Raw genomic sequence first — 19555 nt, 5'->3', positions numbered from 1 at the left:
ATAGGAGGGATCCAAATTTGCTGATAAAAAAAATTATAAAAGCATAAAAAGTACACTTGTACACTTTTCAACAGGTTTTTATAATCTGGCTAAAACTGCTTTTTGCTACTTAATAATTTGCTCCCATGGTGCATTAGAACACAATGGTTGCATTTTTGTAAGTTTTTTTTTTCCCCCAGCACAAAGACATACTGATAGCACGCTGGTGGCTCATAACACTACCTGGCCGACTGGTGTCACCAGGGCTATATCTGCCAAATGCTCAGGAGGCTGTCTAGTGTTGGGCCCCATCCCAAAAAAAATCTTTAAACAAAAGTATACCAGACTCTATTAAATGTTTTTAGTTGCAAAACACTTGTTTGTTTAATAAGTGATTTTATTTTGAATTCTTTGCATTTTTTATTTTGGTTTTCAGTTAGTGATGAGAGTAAAGATTTAATTCCTAGAGACCTTTATTTCTGGTACTACTAATTGTTCATAGTTTACATATAATCTCAGATCATCTCAAAATGAGTTTTTAATTAATGAAATCATTGATCAAATTTGCTGTTTATAGTAATAGGAAAAAAGATAATTATTAAAAGTACTTTATTTCTATAGCCCTTATTACTTAAAAACAATGAGGGGGGCCAGAGCTATAGTATAACAAGTAGTTGTTTTTGTTTTTGCTTTTTGGGTCACACCTGGCGATGCACAGGGCTTACTCCTGGCTCTTGTGCTCAGGAATCACCCCTAGCGGTGCTCAGGGGACCATATGGGACCCTGGGAATCGAACCCTGGTCAGCCTCGTGCAAGGCAAATGCCCTACCCACTGTGCTTTTGCTCCAGCCCCTAGTATAACAAGAAGTAACTAGTCTTGCCAACCCAGGTGCCAACCCTTGGCACCCTGTGTGGTCCCTGAAGCCTGCCAGGAGTGATCTTTGAGCACAGAGTCAGCAATCAGCCCTGAGCACTGATGGTATGGGCCAGAAACAAAACAAAACAAAAAAAGAGGGGCTAGAGAAGATAGTACAGTGGCTAGGGCACTTGACTTGCAGCAGACCCAGGTTCAATCCCATATGGTCCCTTGGACAGCGATTGGTATGATTTCTGAGTGCAGACTCGGGAGTAAGCCCTGAGCACCACCAAGGATGAGCCCCAAAACAAAAAAAGATTACTAAGAAAAGGAAAGAACTATTAAAGCAAATTGAATCATTTTCTCTAAACCTTTGCAGCTATGCTCTACAAATGGAATATGAAGTTTATTAGGCATTTGAAGTTACATAGAATGTGTGTTCTCTCCCTTATTTTAATGTTCTCCTTTTGGCCAAATTAAATCCCAGTCTTCATAGTTGCTACAAAATAAGTCTTGCTGTTGTCAGGAAGAGTATTTTTAGGAATCTGGGCCCCTACATCTTGCATTTTTAATTTGGGAGTACTAGGGTTGTGACTCGTTAAAGCTCATACCTTAAATGTATGATGCCCTGGGGTTCAGTTCAGTTCCCAGCCCACACCACACACAAATATGTCATTTTAATTAAATATATACATATATTCACACACACAATGTGTGTGTGTGTGTGTGTTTTGATGCTCCATTATTTACAATCCTGCTAATGATAAGATTTTGTGCACACAATTTTCCAGGGCTATACCCTCCCCACCAGTGTCTACTTCCCTTCATAGTTGTGTTAGAGTTCCCTCTCACCTGCTCACCCCCACTATCTGTTATTATTTTTATTTGGGGGGTTTAGGGCCACACCTTGTGGTGCTCAGGGGTTACTTCTGGCCCTGCACTTAGAAATTACTCATAGAGGACTTGGGGGACCAAATGGGATGCTGGAGATCGAACCCTGGTTGGCCACATGCAGGACAAGTCACCCTTACTGCTCTTTTATTCCTCTCGCTCCCAAATCTGTTATTTTTAAATACAACCCAAGGGCTGCAGTGATAGTACAGTAGGTAGGACACTTGCCTGGCACATGGCCGACCCAGGTTCATTCCCCAGCTGAGCAGCACCGGATGCATTGCCAAAAAGCTTAAAAAAAATTAAAAATAGACCCCAACCCACCAGCATTTGACATTACTTGGGGGGCACCCGATTTACACCAAGTGGAGTTTGAGGAGTAGCCTTTTCATATGCTAGGCATGTGCTTCTTGTGCTCTCTGGCCTCTTCCCCTCACTCATTTTTTTTGTGGGGGATGGGTTTAGAGGCCACACCCCACACCCAGCTATGCTCAGAGCTTACTCCTGGCTGTGAAATCAGTGATCGCTCTGGGCAGGGCTTGGGGAATCATATGTGGTACCAAGGATTGAACCTGGGTGAATCACATGCAAGACAGGTGCGCTACACATTGTACCACTGGCTTTGTGTTCAGGGATCATTTCTCACACTGCTCAGGAAACCATATCTGGTGCTGCGGATCAAACCCAGGTCAGCCACCCTGGTAAGGCAAGCACCCTACCCACCATACTATTACTTTCCACTCTCTTCCCCATCCCTAACCTCCATCCACTTTTTTTTTGCTTTTTGGGTCACACCTGGTGATGCACAGGGGTTACTCCTGGCTCTGCACTCAGGAATCACCCCTGGCGGTGCTCAGGGGACCATATGGGATGCTGGGAATCGAACCCGGGTCGGCCGCATGCAAGGCAAACTCCTTACCCGCTGTGCTATCACTCCAGCCCCAACTTCCATCCACTTTTTATTTTATTTGTTTGTACTATTAACAGGTTTTAAAAATTTATAGTTAACAATATTTGAACTTCACATATAATGTTAAATTTGAACTCGTTGTACTTCGAAAATCACATAAATACGTTCTTTCCACGTTACATTTTTCATCTAAATCTAATAGCTTGAACCTCATCAATCCTCCATCCACTTTTTAAAAAGAAGCAGTCAGTTCCCACCTCTGAATAGAGAATGCTACTGTTTAAAGAGTTAATTTAGGGGCCAGAGCAATAGCACAGCGGGTAGGGCGTTTGCCTTGCACGTGGCCAACCTGGGTTCAATCCCCGGCAACCCATATGGTCCCCCAAGCACCGCCAGGAATAATTCCTGAGTGCAAAGCCAGGAGTAACCCCTGAGCATCCGTGGGTGTGACCCAAAAAAAGCAAAAAAAAAAAAGAAGAGTTAATTTAATTTTACTTAGAAATCTAGTTTTTAATATATAAAATATTTTTGCAAGCTGGAGAGATAGTACACAGTTTAAGGTATTTGCCTTGTGTGCAGCCAACCTTGATTGGAAATTTGGCACAAACATGGTTCCCCTAGCAGTGTCATAGGTCACTCCGGATCCCAGAGCCAGGAATAGCAAATGAGCACTGCCTGGTGTGTCCCCAACCACCCATTAATTAAAACACAGGTTGGCCCTGAGAGAGGTGGGAGGGTGTGATTGGGAGCATCCTACTGCCTCTCCAGCACAACCTCATCAGCAGTCACTGCAGGTGGTCAGAACTCAGCTTTCTAGCTGGCCCTCTGCTTACTGCAGGTTGTCAGTATCTGGATCCGACCATCTGATATCAGTGGTTGGAGTTGAATCTACAAATGAGGGCCTGCTGATAGAAAAAAATCTGGACATACCTGCAGAGTTCAAGTCCATACTTTTCTGGAGTCAGTTATGTACCACTTTTTAAAAATTAACACATGTAGTTAGGAACAGCAGCTACAGTGCTACTTAGATTCTCAATAATTTCTGTCATTCTTCTGTACTTTATCATCACTTATTACTAAAATTAGAAAATAAAGATCATGGAGTAAGGAGTAGCTGAAGTCAAAGTTGAATTAGAAATATTCCACCTAGACCCTTGGGAAAGCCTCTTTGAGTAAGTAGCGTTTGAGCTGAGAATGTAATGGTTCATTTTTCTCTTCTAGTTCCACGATTATCCCCTAAAACTCACAGACCCAGGTCACCCAGACAGAGCAGTATTGGAAACTCCCCCAGTGGGCCAATCCTTGGCTCTCCCCAAGCTGGTATCATTCCAGCTGAAGCTGTGGCTATGCCTGTGCCAGCTGCCTCTCCCACACCTGCCAGTCCTGCGTCCAACAGAGCTGTCACCCCTTCTACTGAGGGTATGTAATGAGGGATTCCAAGCCTATATTCCCTGTGAAATTGAGTGTTACATGAAAAATGCTAAATTGTTTAATTTCTTGGTATATATTTTTGTGCATATTTAAATTGCGGGCGGTTGCCTCCCAGGTTGTGCTGAGAAGGTTCAGGGACTCACTGAATTCTCTTCCAGCTGAGCTGTCACTTGAGCACTGGGGTGTGAGGATGAATGCTGCTTGGCCTGGCAGTCCTGGGGCCAGGGCCACCCCCTCTGGAGCCCAGGACCGTACTGTGCTGGGAATCGCATGCACCTGAACAGCTGTATTAATGCTCCCAGTTCCCAGCTCCCACATTTAAAATTTTATGTAAATGAAATTTGTTGTTTAAATAATACTAGTTCTGGGCTGGAGCGATAGCACAGCGGGTAGGGCGTTTGCCTTGCACGCAGCCGACCCAGGTTCTAATCCCAGCGTCCCATATGGTCCCCTGAGCACCACCAGGGTAATTCCTGAGTGAAGAGCCAGAAATAACCCCTGTGCATCGCTGGGTGTGACCCAAAAACCAAAAAAAGTAATAATAATACTAGTTTTGTGTATTTATTATTTGGGGGATGTTCCCAAGCAGAACTCAGAGCACTTGGGGCTATTGCAAGTGCTTTGGCCAGTCGGGCTAGACACTTTAATACTTGGGCTCAGCACTGCAGTTGTGTTTGGGCCTGGCAGTGATGGGGGTGGTACAGAGTCTTGAATATCTTACTGAGAGATTCAACATTCTTGGTAGTAAATATCAGTAGAATTATTGATACTTCATTATGTGCAGGAAGAAAGCCATTTTAAATGGAAATGTTCTTTTCTCCAAAAAGACAAAATCAAAGTTGTTGAATATGTTCTCATTTTACTTTTATAGTTTCTATTTAACTTTGAATTTTTTAAATAATTACTTTCTAGCTAAGGATTCCAGGCTACATGATCAGAGACAGAATTCACCTGCTGGGAATAAAGAAAATATGAAGTCCAGTGAACCAGCTCCTAACTTATCAAAAGCTGAAAATAAAGGTTAGAGCTTGAAGAAGTCTTTACGTAAAACTAGAAATAGAAGGATGTCTGATCCATGGACATCTTTTTCTGCTTGTATTGTACATATTTTAATAATTTGGCAAATAAGAGTTTAGGATACGGCTTAGGATGTGCCTCATTGACGAAGTATAGCCTTCCATGTATAAGACCTGGGTTGGAGCCCTGATATTACAAAGAAAAAAAATTTTAATTAAGGTCTGGAGATGTCTCAGAGCACACCTTGCACGTAAGGCCATGGCTTCGGTCCTTAGTACTGCAAAGAAAAATATCTTAACGATAAGAAATAAATCTGGGGCTGGAGCGATAGCACAGCAGGTAGGGCATTTGCCTTGTACTCGACCAACTTGGGTTCGGATTCCCATCATCCCATATGTTCCCCCGAGCACTGCCAGTAGTAATTCCTGAGTGCATGAGCCAGGAGTAACCCTTGTGCATTGCCTGGTATGACCCCAAAAGTAAAAGCAAAAAAAAAAATCTGTGTCTCACCGCTGTTAATTTTACAGGTATTTCGCCAATTGTTTCTGAACATAGAAAACAAATTGATGATCTAAAGAAATTCAAGAATGATTTTAGGGTAAGTATTATTATATTGACTAAATTGGAATTCAGCAAAGTACTAGTTGTTGTTAAGAGTTTTTATATTTTCTGTTTACAAAATTACACATACACACTCAGTGTACACTCAAAGTACAACACTCAAAGTACAAACATTGAGTTTGAGTTGTCTGCTTATGCATTAAATGTGGTAAGATCAGAAAATTTGATAAAAGAAATGCAACATCAAATTAAGAAAATTGGGCTTGGAGCAATAGCACAGTGGGTAGGGCCTTTGCCTTGCATGTGGCTGACTTGGGTTCGATTCCCAGCATCCCATAAGGTCCCCCTGAGCACCGTCAGGAGTCATTTTGGGAGTCATTCCTGAGTGCATGAGCCAGGAATAGCCCCTGAGCATCGCTGGGTGTGACCCAAAAAGCCAAAAAAAAAAATTTTAATTCTGACGTATGAAGTCACCATAACATATATTTGATGATTGTACTTTGTGAAGAATAGAATAGTGCTAAGGCCTTAATTGCCTGATATGGACACTGAAAGATGGCTAGGAACCTGATGTTGTGGCATCGTTGAGGATTATACCTTATGCGCAGATGTACTGTAATCAAACTCTTCCTATATTATCTCTTCCAGGGTGCTGAGTTTTTCCCTTTTGCACATTAATCACTGTAGTATATTGTGTATATGTACTATATAGTATATACTATATATATGTAGTATATATAATATATTGTACACATCAAGATTTGTGGGGAGACCTATTAAAACGTCCTGAAATTCAGCTTACAGGGTAGAAAACCTAATAGTTTCCCAGCTGAAAAAACAAACATCCTTAAAATTTAGTGGATTATTTTAAGTGGATTTTTAAATATTAATTAGAATTGCAAGACCATTGCCATAATCAGTCTTGGAAACATTTTCTTCATTCTTTTTCAATTTGACTATTATGGACATTTCATATGCATGGATCATATTGTGGCTGATTTTTGTGACTTTTTTTTTTTTTTTTTTGGGTTACACCCGGCGATGCACAGGGGTCACTCCTGGCTCTGCACTCAGGAATTACCCCTGGCGGTGCTCAGGGGACCATATGGGATGCTGGGAATCGAACCCGGATTGGCCGAGTGCAAGGCAAACGCCCTACTCGCTGTGCTATCTCTCCAGCCCCATGATTTTTATGACTTTTTTCTTAATGGGGTTTTGGTTTCCTTTTTTTTTTTTTTTTTTTTTTTTTTGCCTTATTCTTGGCTCTGCGCTCAGGATAACTCCTGGCACAGCTGCAGGGGTGGGCGGGTGGGGAGGGCAACCATATGGATGTCAGGGATCAAACCCGGGTTGGCAGCTTGCAAGGCAAAAGTGTCCTATTCACTGTACTATCTCTGTGGACTGTCTATGTTCATACTTCTCCCTCACTTTCTCCCACCACACCTTTCTAAATAAGTTTCAATAAAAGCTATCTTGTTTCCTTCCCCCCACCCCCACCCCAACCATATGCCATATGATATTGGCCTTTAAAATGCACATTCTTAGGTACACCACAGTCAAATATCTATAAGCAACAGCAGCAAAAAGGGGAAGGGGAAATTTTTTTTTAGAAGGGGGGTTGAGCCAGTGATCTAAATAGATAAATTTCCAAAGACAATATACAGATGACTGCTAATAGGTTTATGAAAAGATGTAAACATAACAACGAATTATTAGGGAAGTTAAAACTACATTACGCTATCACCTTACACTCATTAGAATAGCTTTTATCAAAGAGACAAGAAAGACTTAAGTATTTAGGGAGCAGAGAGATAGTACAGCAGGTAGGATGCTTGCTTTGCACACGTCCAACCTGGGTTTGATTCCTGGCATTACCATGTGGTTCCCCAAGCCTTGTCAGGAATAATTTCTGAGCGTAGAGCCAAGAGTGACCACTGAGCATCAGTGGGTGTGGCCCCAAAACCAAAATATATCAATAAATAAGTGTGCTATAATACTGCCCCTCCTTTAACTGGTCTCTTTAAAGGGGGAAAAAAAGTATCAGGATGTGAAGAGCAAATAAGTGTGTAAGCTGTTCGTGGGAATGTTCATTGGTGCAGCCTTTACATAAACAGTCTGAAAGCTCTTCAAAAAATTAAAGCTAAAACTATGAGTAAGCATTCTTTTTTTTTTTAACCTTTTTTTTTGTGTGTGTGTCAAGGGGGGTCACATCCGGCAATACACAGGGGTTACTCCTGGCACTGCACTCAGGAATTACTCCTGGTGGTGCTCAGGAGACCCTATGGGATGCTGGGAATCGATCACAGGTTGGCCGCATGCAAGGCAAACGCCCTACCCGCTGTGCTATCGCTCCGGCCCCTGAGTGAGCATTCTTAACATTTGGACCATGAAGGCTTTTGCCCAGTGAAACAAGATTATTTTAAGTGATTACAAATGCTGTGTCATCTTACTTAACTGTGTATACTGTTCTGCCCTCAAATACTGAATTCAGACCAAGGAGAACAGATTGATGGTTACCATCCCTGAGAGGTAGGCACAGTGGATGAAAGCTCAGAAACAAGCTTCCAGCTATAAGGTTAAGTCATGGGGGGCTGGAGCAATAGTACAGCGGCGAGGGCGTTTGTCTTGCATGAGGCCGACCTGGGTTCGATTCCCAGCATCCCATTTGGTCCCCTGAGCACCACCAGAGGTGATTCCTGAGTGCAGAGCCAGGAGTAAGCTCTGTGCATTGCCAGGTGTGGCCCATAAAGCAAAAAAAAAATAAATAAGTCATGGGGATAGAATAGATAGTTGTGGATTTATTAGTTTTCACATCAAGAGCAGTAAGTTTGTTCTTTTCTTTGTGGAGGTGTCTTCCTGGTGTTGCTTGGAGGTCATGGCCACTTCTGTGTACTTGATCCTGAGGTGCTGAGGATCACACTCGGGCCTTTGAGCCTGTGGAGCATGTTCTCCATTCCTTGGTGCTGTGTCTACATCTCTTTTGTTTGTGTGTATGTGATGCTGAGGATTGTACTAAAACCTTGTATACACGAATCTTGGAAACTGGAACTTTAAACAAAACAATTTAGAACAAAATCAATTTTGCCATAGACAAACTAAAAGCAAGCATTCAGTTCTACAGCATGTTTTAGTTACTAGAACATCATCAAAGACAGTTCTTCCATGGATCATTTCTATAGTTTCTTACTGGAAAAATGTTACCAAACTTCTAAGTAAAGATTGAAATCCTTTTCCAGTATTAGACAGTAATTTGCTTTCATTCATTTTCCAGCCCACTTTTTCCAGTTCTAGTGGCCCATGGCCGTCATGGCAGTTCAGAGCACACAGCAGGACCCAGCCCCGTGGGATAGTACATCCTTTCATTGCAGGCACACTCTGACACAGCCCACTTCTCTCACTCACACTGGCAGGATATAAATAGGCTAATTTAAAGTGCACTTCTTTGAAATGTGGGAAGGAACTGGAGTCACTGGGAAAAAACACCCATAGGCATGATGAGTATGGTCAGAAAATTCCAGGCAGACAATATTCTTGACCTGAATTGGTGTTTTTTTTTTTTTCGTCAATGTTAAAATGCAAAATTATTGAATTATGGTATTCCAGCACCTGCTATGGGGGTGTTGGCTAATTAAATTGGGTTTGTAAATAGAGGCTGGAGCAATAGTACAGCAGGTAGGGCATTTACCATGCATTTGGCCAACTCCAGTTCAATCCCCAGCATCCAATATGGTCCCCTGAGCACTGCCAGGAATAATTCCTGAGCACAGAGCCAGAAATAATCCTTGAGCATCACTGGGTGTGGCCCCAAGAGCAAAAACAGAGTTTGTAAATAATTTAGAATGATGTCCAACCCTAGTAACTCAATAGACATGGCTTCTTAAGCTTTTTCCACTTGTGAACTATTTTGTCTCATGGTTCCCTCCACATACCTCCCAGCCTTTCCCATGCCCTTGGTAGACATATTCAGTATATATTTCATGTTTGCAGATGTTGCTTTGCATGTACAAAAGATGGATTACTAGAGTTATTTAAAGTAAGCATAATTGTCTCTTTTAGTTACAGCCAAGTTCTGCTTCTGACTCTATGGATCAATTACTAAACAAAAGTAGAGAAGGAGAAAAATCAAGAGATATGATTAAAGACAAAATGGAACTCAGTTCTAAGGATTCTTTCATTGAAAATAGCAGCAACTGCACGAGTGGCGGCAGCAAGCCAGACAGCCCCCGGGTTTCCCCTTCCATCCTCAGCAGCACAGAGCACAAAAGAGGACCGGAAGTCACGTCTCAAGGAGTTCAGACTTCCAGTCCAGGATGTAAGCAAGAGAAAGATGATAAAGAGGAAAAGAAAGATGCAGCTGAGTGAGTATATCTAAACTTGATCACTTCTAATTGTTTTTTTGGGGGTTTATTTTGTTTTTGTTTTTTGGGTCACACCCGGCGATGCTCAGGGGTCACTCCTGGCTCTGCACTCAGGAATTACTCCTGGCGGTGCTCAGAGGACTATATAGGATGCTGGGAATCGAACCCGAGTTGGCCTCGTGCAAGGCAAACACCCTACCTGCTGTGCTATCACTCCAGTCCCATTAACTGTGTTGTTGTTATTGTTGTTGTTGTTGTTGTTGTTGTTTTTAATGTATCCAGGGCCTTCCATTTCAAGATTTAAGTGTTCAGACTGTTAGACTACTTTACAAGTGGCTCTCAGTTTACAAACAGCTAGTCTAAACAAATGACATCTTAGGTAAATTAGGTCATAGCACCTTCTATTCCTCTTCTCTCATTCACGTATGTGTGTGTATATTTAATTGCTTGGTAGGAGTCTAGGCATAAATTTAAAAAAACCTTTTTCTGTGAATGGTGGGAAGCCTTAAAACTCACTAACTCTTGGGCTTTGTAGCCCCTGGATGGCATTCAGTGGCTCTATATATATCCCGGCTGTGTTATAAAGACTAAGAATTGATGCCATCAGGAAGGGAGACATTAATATGGTGTCCTCGCTTGGAATGTAATGTACTTTTTACCAGAAATATTTATAATTCTAAGATTTTAAGTTGGATTTAATTCTGCATTCCAGTATAAGTTAAATGACTCTTAATGGGCTCCTTTCAGATCTTAACCTAGCCACTGTCAATCTATTTGACTTCCAAACAATTCAGTTACAGTTGAACTTTTTTTTATTTGTTTCATTTTTTTGTTTTTGGGCTAGACCTGGCAGTGCTCAGGGCTTACACCTGACTCTGCACTCAGGGATCACCTCTGGCAGGTTTGGGGGACCATATAGTGTGCTGGGGATTGAACCCAGGCCTGCTGAATGCAAGGTTAGCACCCTGCACCCTAGCCATGTGTACTTATACCGCCAGTGGCGTTTTTTAACTGCTGATCTGTGGCCTTGTACCAGTCCACAGGTGTGAAGAGAGTGAAAAGCGCAGTGCTGGAGTGCATGGAAGATTGTTTTTCAGGCACCTCTTTTTTCACTTTAGACACTTCACTTGCTCATTACATAAGCAGTTGTTTATTCCACTGGCGCACCTGCACTGCCTCATACCACTGTGCCGCAGGCACTGGTACCCAGCCCCAGCCCCACCCTCCTTACCTGCCGTGTGCTCGTGCTGCTCTGGCTCAGGCCATGCAATGCTAGCAAATCGAACCTGGGCTTCATAATGGAAAGCATGCAGCCTCTAGTACACTTCATTTTTTTAGTCAAATTTTTCTGATTAAGGAGTGGAAAATAAGGGTCTATATTTTAATGAAAAAAATTAATCTTCTAATTAAAATTATGTAAATCTAATCTGTGTTTAGGTATTTTTTTTTTAAAGACTGAAAAAATATTAGAAATAGCATCAACATGGGGGCTGGAGTGATAGCACAGAGGACAAGGCGGTTTGCCTTGCACGTGGCCGACCCGGGTTCAATTCCCTGCATCTCATATGATCCCCAGGCACTGCCAGGAGTAATTCCTGAGTGCATGAGCCAGGAGTAACCCCTGTGCATCGCCGGCTGTGACGCAAAAGGCAAAAAAAAAAAAAAGAAAGAAAGAAATAGCATCAACAGCTATTATTGAAAGTACTTTATTTGTACCTTTAGAGAAAAATGTTGTACATTTAGAGAAAAATGTTTCATGCAAATTTCTCTACCATTTTTATTCCTCTAATTTAGACAAGTGAGGAAGTCAACATTGAATCCCAATGCAAAAGAGTTCAACCCTCGTTCCTTTTCTCAGGTAAGTTTGTTTCTCTTTTAGAATTCATCTAGTATTTTTTTTTTAATTTAATTTTATTTATTTATTTATTTATTTATTTTGCTTTTTGGGGTCACACCTGGAGATGCACAGGGGTTAGTCCTGGTTCTGCACTCAGTAATTACTACTGGCAGTGCTTGGGGGATCATATGAGATGCTGGGAATCGAACCCGGGTTGGCCGAATTCAAGGCAAACGCCCTACCCACTGTGTTATTGCTCCAGCCCCAAGTATGTTTTTTAAAATGAATTAGGGACCAGAGAAATAGAGCAAGCTTAAAAGCACTTTGTATGCATCCAACCTCAGTTCTATCTGCGGGCACCACGTTATCCTCTAGTTCAAAGCTCCTGAATATTGCCTGGTGTGGCCCAGCCCTCCTCGCTCCACACAGAAGATTTAGTGGTAGTAGTATTTTTCCCATACCTGCTATCTGAAGTCAATTGTAGTGTAGAAAAACAACTTTAAGTTTCCAATCTTTTTTGAAATTATGGTCATTAAGAATATTTTTGAGGACCAGACACCTCAGCAGGCTGATGTTTATTCTTTAGGGGTGATTTCCCATGGTTCCCTAAACCTCCAGGACAGATCCCTGCTGGGAGTAGCTCTTAAATCTATTGAGTGCTCACCTCCAGGGAGATGAACTCAAAGGGCTAGAGCCTATGATATGCACGTGGGAGCCCTAAACTCGTGCCCCCAGATTGCACCGTCTCTGTCACTACCTCTGTAATCTCCGGGCAGCTAGAGGGGCTCCCTGGCTGCTCTCCCTCTGACCAATTGGTTATGACTCCTAAAACAGGGTGTAGCTCAGAGCACAATGCTCTGGATTCAGTCCCTGGCACCACCACAAATGAAAGGTCTGTATGTGTGGAAGGGGAAAATGGTTTTGAACTGTAGAAAAGATTGTTGTATTATTGTGACCTGGAGCAAATATTTGAATTTTTCTCTCCAGGATTTTTGTTCCCGGTCCACACCTAGCCATATTTGGAGCTTACTCCTGGCACTGTGCTCAGGGATCATCTCTGATGGTGCTCAGAGGTGGTGCTAGGGATCAAATCTGGGTTGGCTACTTGTCAAGCAAACACCCTGCCCATTATATAGTCTCTGGTTCTGTTGAGGGTTCTCGTGTGCTAAACTCTCTAGACTCTTGGCTTCTTAGATAAACTTATTCTACTGAATTCATATGGAAGTGAATATTTTGTTTTCAAAAACTTTCTCTTTGGGTGCTTGCCTTGCACATGGCCAACTTGGGTTCCATCCCCAGCATGCCATATGGTCCCCCCCGAGCACTGACCAGAGTAACTCCTTAGCACAGAACCAAGAGTAACCCCTGAGCACCATCAGGCATGGCCCCAAAACTAAAACAAAATCTACTTTCTCTCCTGCCTTAAAAATCTTAACTTTTTGTTTTGAGGGGGAGTTTCCCAGTAATACTCAGGAAGGGCCCCTTAGGATGACTCTCAGCCAATCAGGACAGTGGATCCATGCAAGGGCCTGGGGATTACCCTGGGCCACCCTGGTGCTTATGGTGGGGGTTGCAGGTCTCTAGAATCACACCCAGGTGTGTGTGTGGGGGGGGGGGGAGCTGTAATGGTAATGTGAAGGGGACCGTATTTTGTGGGGGATTAAATTGGAGTCAGCTGTATATACCTTAATCCTTGTATTCTCTCTCCAGTTTCCACAACTAATGTTTAATAGTATTTTGACTTAGCACTTGTAGCACTGTAGCACTGTCATCCCGTTGTTCATCGATTTGCTTGAGCAGGCACCAGTAGCGTCTCCATTGTGAGACTTGTTACTGTTTTTGCAATATCAAATACGCCATGGGTAGCTTGACAGGCTCTGCTGTGTGGGCGGGATACTCTCGGTAGCTTGCCGGGCTCTCCAAGAAGGACAGAGGAATCTAACCCGGTCGACCGCGTGCAAGACAAACGCCCTTCTCGCTGTGCTGTCGCTCTTTTCTGGCATGATTTCACTTTAATTTTTACCAAAGGGTTGGTTTTTTTTTTTTCCCCCATTTATTTGAAATATGTTAGGATTTTTTTTTTCCTAGAATTTATTTTTCAGTAAAAGGGAAAAGTGGGGCAGGGGAGGTCTCCAAAGGATTGGAGTTCATGCTTCATATGTAGGATGCCCCAGCCACATATGGTTCCCCTCATCCTCCACCTCCCTGCCAGGAGACTCTCCGTAGTATTGCCCAGAAATAAATTTGAAAAGAGGAAGGAAAGCAAGTAAAAAATTTTAAAGATGGTGAAAAATCCATCTTCAAATTTTAATAATACCTTTAAAAAGTTGATTTTGAGGCTGTTGAGATAGCTCAAACGATACAATATGTGTCTTGATGAAACCTGCTTCAATTCCCATCACCTCGTAGACCTCTTAGTACTGTTACCTTAGTTGATTTTGGTTTTTGTTTTCATAGCCAAAGCCTTCTACTACCCCAACTTCACCTCGGCCTCAAGCACAACCTAGCCCATCCATGGTGGGCCATCAGCAGCCAACTCCAGTTTATACTCAGCCTGTTTGTTTTGCACCAAATATGATGTATCCAGTCCCAGTGAGCCCAGGTGTACAAGTAAGTCCTAGAATTTGATGTTTATTTGCCTCATGATTTGTTTGACATCAAAGACTGTAGTGATATGTACACACAAGAGGCAGTGATGAGATGATTGGACGGAAGGATTTGAAAAGGGGAGGCATCCAGTACTATGCTGTATTATTTTTGTTGGGACCTAAATCAGAATGTTTTCTGATGAGAAATTTTGATATTGTATGTTTTGGGATTGTTCTTCTAGATGAGGGTCCAATTTTAATGTTTACTCATAACAGGAAACCTTAGCACTCGCTCTCTAAGAACATACATCTAAGAAAAGTGGTATGATTAATATGATTAATAATATATCTTACGAACCTAATTTTTTTTTTTTTATTTTCTCAAGCCTTTGTACCCTATACCTATGACACCCATGCCAGTGAATCAAGCCAAGACTTATAGAGCAGGTAAAGGTGAGAATTATCCTGCCCATGTTTGCTTGTAGTCTGCATGCTGCATGAACTGAGTACCTCGTTTTATAACAAGTAAATATTTGTGGCTCAGTTTTGACTATTGATGTGTCTATTTACTGACTTTGAATGACATAAAGTATTCCCATGGCTATGAGCAAAAAAGCAGGGGAGGAGAAAGGATCATCAGTTGTGATTGGACAGCGTTCTCTTCAGAAAGAAGGGGCTGGAGAAATAGCACTAGAGGTACAGCAGGTGAGGCACTTGCTTGCATATAGCCTATCCAGGTTCAACCCCTGTCAGCACATATGTCCCCCATGCCCACCCTGAGCCAGCGCTAAGCCCTGAGTGTGACCAGGTGATGTTATACCTGATAATCCTTAGTCAAAATCGTATACTTTGGTTTTTGTTTGTTTGGGGACCACACCAGGAATGCTCAGGAATTTCTTCTGGCTTTGTGCTCAGGGATCACTCCTGCTGGGGCTTGCTAGGGGGCTGTACGGTGTTTTAGGGATTGAACTGGTCAGCCATGTGCACAGCAAGCACTCCCAATGCTGTACAGCCTCTCTAGCCCTCAGCAGTGTATTTTTGCAGTTGGTGTGTCTTGAATATTGGTCAAATTCTCATATAGTCTAGATATTATTGCATGTCTCCTTAATAAGTCTCTTGTAGTTTTCTCCCTGCTGGTACTACTGTGAAACTGGTTGTTAATGCATTATATCCTACATTTTACACTTCAAATTTGTCTCTGTATTTGTGATGTTTTTGACAGCATTCACGTTTAGCTTTTGTGGAAAAGGGTAAGAACACATAATAAATGGTTGTGAGGGCCAAGGATGTGGCTCAGGGGTAGGTCATTTGCCTTAAAGATATGAGGACCTGGGTCCTGTTCCTGACACCAAGCGAGGTATAACCCTGAGCACTGTTGGTTTGCTTCCTAAACAAAAACAAAACGGTTGTGAGTGCTCTGTTAGATCTGTCAGGGGCATATACTGTCTAGTCCTCCTGAGTTATGGTAGGCTATAGTGAGTGAAGGTGGTCACAGCATTCTCTTCCCTTCAATTCTAAAGTTTTCTATTGATCTTTTATCTAATGCAATGATGAAGTTTAATGATTTTTCATTATTGAAATTATCCTATTCAAATGTGCATCAGAATCTTTTTGAAGGTTTATTTAAAACACAGATTGTTTCATTTATTACCAGAGTTTTCAGTTAAATAGGTGTGGGGCACAGTTTGAGGTTATTTGTTTGTGTTTATTGGGGGTGGGGGGTAGCCCCCACCCAGCAATATTCCTGGCTTACACTTGACTATGCTCAGGGATCACATTTGGCAGTGCTTGGGGCCACATGTGTGGTGCTGGGGATTGAACCAGGGTTGCCTGCATGCAAGGCTACATACACTTTAATACCTATACTGACTCTTTGGCCCTGATAGTTTGTTTCTTTGGGGTTGGTCTTCCCAAGTTCTCTGGGCCCCGGGCCCCTGGCAATACCAGATCTTTGAACCTGACAGACAAGCTTGGTGTTTGGCCTGGCATTATAGTTTAGGCTTCGTGGTCCTGCTGTAGGACCAGCAGCACTGAGCTAAGAATTTACTTTTCTGGTGGCTTATAAAACTATTTCTTGGCTGATATTTTTGTCCCAGACTGTGGTTTAAGGGATTCAAATTAGTAATTTTTAGCATTAAGTAATAGCATCTAGCAGCGATCCTTGCATTCTTTTTTTCTCTATCAGCATAGAATCCTTCTGTAAGGAATTGTTTCCTTCATTATCCTAGAGTAGTTCGCATAAGAAAGTTAGGAAACCACTGACATTTAGGTGGTTAACATATGCATAATAATGAAATGAGGAGGAAAGCCACATCCTTAAAGAGACAACAAAATGTCACTGGAAAGTACTGAAAGTCACAACTTCCTGCTCTTGTAATTGGGCACTTCTGCCAAGCATAGAGCCAGGAGTGAGCTAGCCTTGTGCTACCATTAGGTATGGCCTAACCACCCCCTCCCCGCCCGCCCCCTGAATAAGCAAAAAGCATTGTGCCGTAAATCCCTCACAGACAATTTTTTTTTTTTAATGCTCTCATTGACCATAAAGGAAAGTTACAAAGGGCATGTAGCCCTCTACTCTCTGGGGAAGCTGGAGGTGATGATGCCAGTTTTGTTGAACAGAGATTTAAATGGTTTGGGGATCATAGGCTGAAATCTGGAATAAGGTGACATAAAGTAATCTTTGTGAGAATTGCTTTGGGGGCTCAGGGATGCATCTCTGTGGTAAAACACTTGCCTCACAAGCATGATTTCTGGTACCACCCAAAATTATAAAGCTATTTTGAAACTACCTACAGGAGGTTCTGATGGTGTTTAGAAAGATCAAGATGTTGCATACAGTTCAATCATAGGTCATGAAGAGAAATGGCATTAAGGTTTCTTTGGGCCTCTTGTGGCTTTTTACACTTCTGTTATGTTTCTGTTTTCCTTTGAAAAACCGGTGTCTTATCTCTAGCAAATGGTATGATGTAGTATGTTGAACAGAGAGAAGTGATCTGAAGGAAGTGTTGCATAGCATTGTGAATCTGTTAAGGAGATGTCTCAAAGAAGGGCTGGAGGGCTGGAGTGATAGCACAGCGGGTAGGGCGTTTGCCTTGCACTCGACCGACCGGGTTCGATTCCCAGCATCCCATATGGTCCCCTGAGCACCGCCAGGGGTAATTCCTGAGTGCAGAGCCAGGAGTGACCCCTGAGCATCACCGGGTGTAACCCCAAGAAAAGAAAAAAAAAAAAAAGAAGGGCTGGAGCACGGGCTTTGCCGGGAACCCCAGTTTTAATCTCTGACGTCAAATGGTCCTCTGAACAGTGCTGGGTGTGACCCCCACCCCAGCACTGCACTGGGTTTATAGCCCAAGATTTGAAAGTAAAAAGTCTATTAAGGGAGTTGGTAAAGTCTGTAGTAATAGAGGATCTTTGAGGAAGTTGTTTTCAACAGGACACCTGAAAAAGTCAAATCAGAATTATCCAAGCTGTGAGTTAGGAAATGATTTTGAGGTTCAAGGAATAGCATGTGATAGGAAAGTAGCCCAGAATGGCTCAAGTAGGATTGGGGAGCATTGGAGAATCAGGGACAGGGGTCAAATAATGCAGTCCTCTGGACCGTGTTCATGTGCTTTATACTGAGATGCTGTTTTCTAACGTACAATATTGTTTTCTGCAGTACCAAATATGCCCCAACAGCGGCAAGACCAGCATCATCAGAGCACCATGATGCATCCAGCCTCAGCGGCAGGCCCACCCATTGTGGCCACCCCACCAGCTTATTCCACACAATATGTTGCCTATAGTCCTCAGCAGTTTCCAAATCAGCCTCTTGTTCAGCATGTGCCACATTACCAGTCTCAGGTGAGGCATGAATCTTAATTTTTGTTCAAATAATTCAAATAATGTTCAAAGGGTTGGAGTTGTAGTAGAGCAGGTAGGATCTTCACCTTGCGCTTGGCCTATTCTGGCATCCCATACAGTTCCTAGAGCAGCGCCAGGAGTAAATTCTTAGTGTCGCCAGGTGTGGCCCCAAAACCCTCAAATTTTTTCTTGCTTTTTAATATATAAAGAAAAAAGTTTATATGCTTTGTATTTTGTTACTTTGAAGTAAATGCAGGTAGCTAAGAATTGGTAGGGGCGGAGAGGAGGGGATTTTTCAAATACATAGTGAAAGGGAATAGCCAAGGAAAGATTTAGGATTTTCAGAGTTGTTCTAGAAAACCGGAAGCCATAAAGTTAGCTAGCTAAAATATGTTCGACTGTTGGGTATTTTTAATTTGTTTTCTTTATTTTTTGTTTGAACACAGCATCCTCATGTCTATAGTCCTGTCATACAGGGGAATGCTAGAATGATGGCACCACCAACACATGCCCAGCCTGGTTTAGTATCTTCTTCTGCAACTCAGTACGGGGCTCATGAGCAGACGCATGCAATGTATGGTAGGGAGCACTTTGTTTGTCTTTTTCAGTGTGTGTAACTATTCTTAATTTGTTTTAAAGCCATGAATAGGTAATACTTAAGAATAACTTGGCCCTTTCTGATACTGAGGGTAAAGACTAAGACTTTAAAAGAAATGCATTTCTCTGACCTGCTCTATAAGTCTTGGCAAATCATTTCTACTTCTGTACATGAAATTCCTGTCTTCAAATTCTTTATTCTTGAGTAAAATGTAATGATGTATGTAATGAACAGAAAAGCTGCTTTTGTGGAGAAAGATAACTTTACTCTTCTTCATCTGTATTGTCCTTCGGTATGTCCTGCCTATGGCCTGCGAGAACACTTGACCCTAATGAAAGTGCCCTCCAGTAAGAAAGCATTGTCTCACTCCTTATTTTGGGGGGGTTGTGGGTTACATATTTTATTGCTATTGTAATAATGTTGTATTACTGCAATTGTATAATACCAGATCTGCCCAGATATGTTCGCTTCTCAGCATATTATCAACATAATGAAAATGAGAAATACTCTATATACATTAAATATATATAAGAATAAAAATTACTTTGCAGAACAAAGAAAAATGAGAAGTATTATATTAACATTAAACGTAGACATATGAAGTAAAAATTATTTGTGTAGGCCAACTCAGCAGCTGCCTAAAGTACTAAAATAATATAGTTTTCCATGTTTAGAACTTAAATTGA

General features: G+C 42.1%; 2 protein-coding genes across 15 annotated transcripts in view; one reads left to right on the top strand and one right to left on the bottom strand.

Annotated features, from left to right (window-relative positions):
• ACAD10 (acyl-CoA dehydrogenase family member 10) overlaps positions 1 to 19555 on the bottom strand; it is a 259705-nt gene that overhangs the window by 157146 nt on the left and 83004 nt on the right. The gene's annotated exons all lie outside the window — the stretch shown is intronic.
• Positions 1 to 19555, top strand: part of ATXN2 (ataxin 2) — a 93806-nt gene that overhangs the window by 60361 nt on the left and 13890 nt on the right. For 9 of the 14 annotated variants that reach the window (XM_055146603.1, XM_055146599.1, XM_055146594.1 and 6 more), the window contains 9 exons: positions 3858 to 4055; positions 4980 to 5087; positions 5612 to 5682; positions 9702 to 10003; positions 11798 to 11861; positions 14298 to 14450; positions 14815 to 14881; positions 18087 to 18271; positions 18718 to 18850. In XM_055146603.1, the coding sequence (XP_055002578.1) occupies positions 3858 to 4055; positions 4980 to 5087; positions 5612 to 5682; positions 9702 to 10003; positions 11798 to 11861; positions 14298 to 14450; positions 14815 to 14881; positions 18087 to 18271; positions 18718 to 18850 (1281 nt within the window). The remainder of the gene's footprint in view (positions 1 to 3857; positions 4056 to 4979; positions 5088 to 5611; positions 5683 to 9701; positions 10004 to 11797; positions 11862 to 14297; positions 14451 to 14814; positions 14882 to 18086; positions 18272 to 18717; positions 18851 to 19555) is intronic. The other 5 variants (XM_055146604.1, XM_055146596.1, XM_055146602.1 and 2 more) reach the window with 2 other exon arrangements.

This window comes from Sorex araneus, chromosome 9 (genome assembly GCF_027595985.1).
Source record: "Sorex araneus isolate mSorAra2 chromosome 9, mSorAra2.pri, whole genome shotgun sequence".
In the NCBI taxonomy this organism is placed as follows: domain Eukaryota; kingdom Metazoa; phylum Chordata; class Mammalia; order Eulipotyphla; family Soricidae; genus Sorex; species Sorex araneus.
This window is presented reverse-complemented; position numbering and strand designations above follow the sequence as displayed.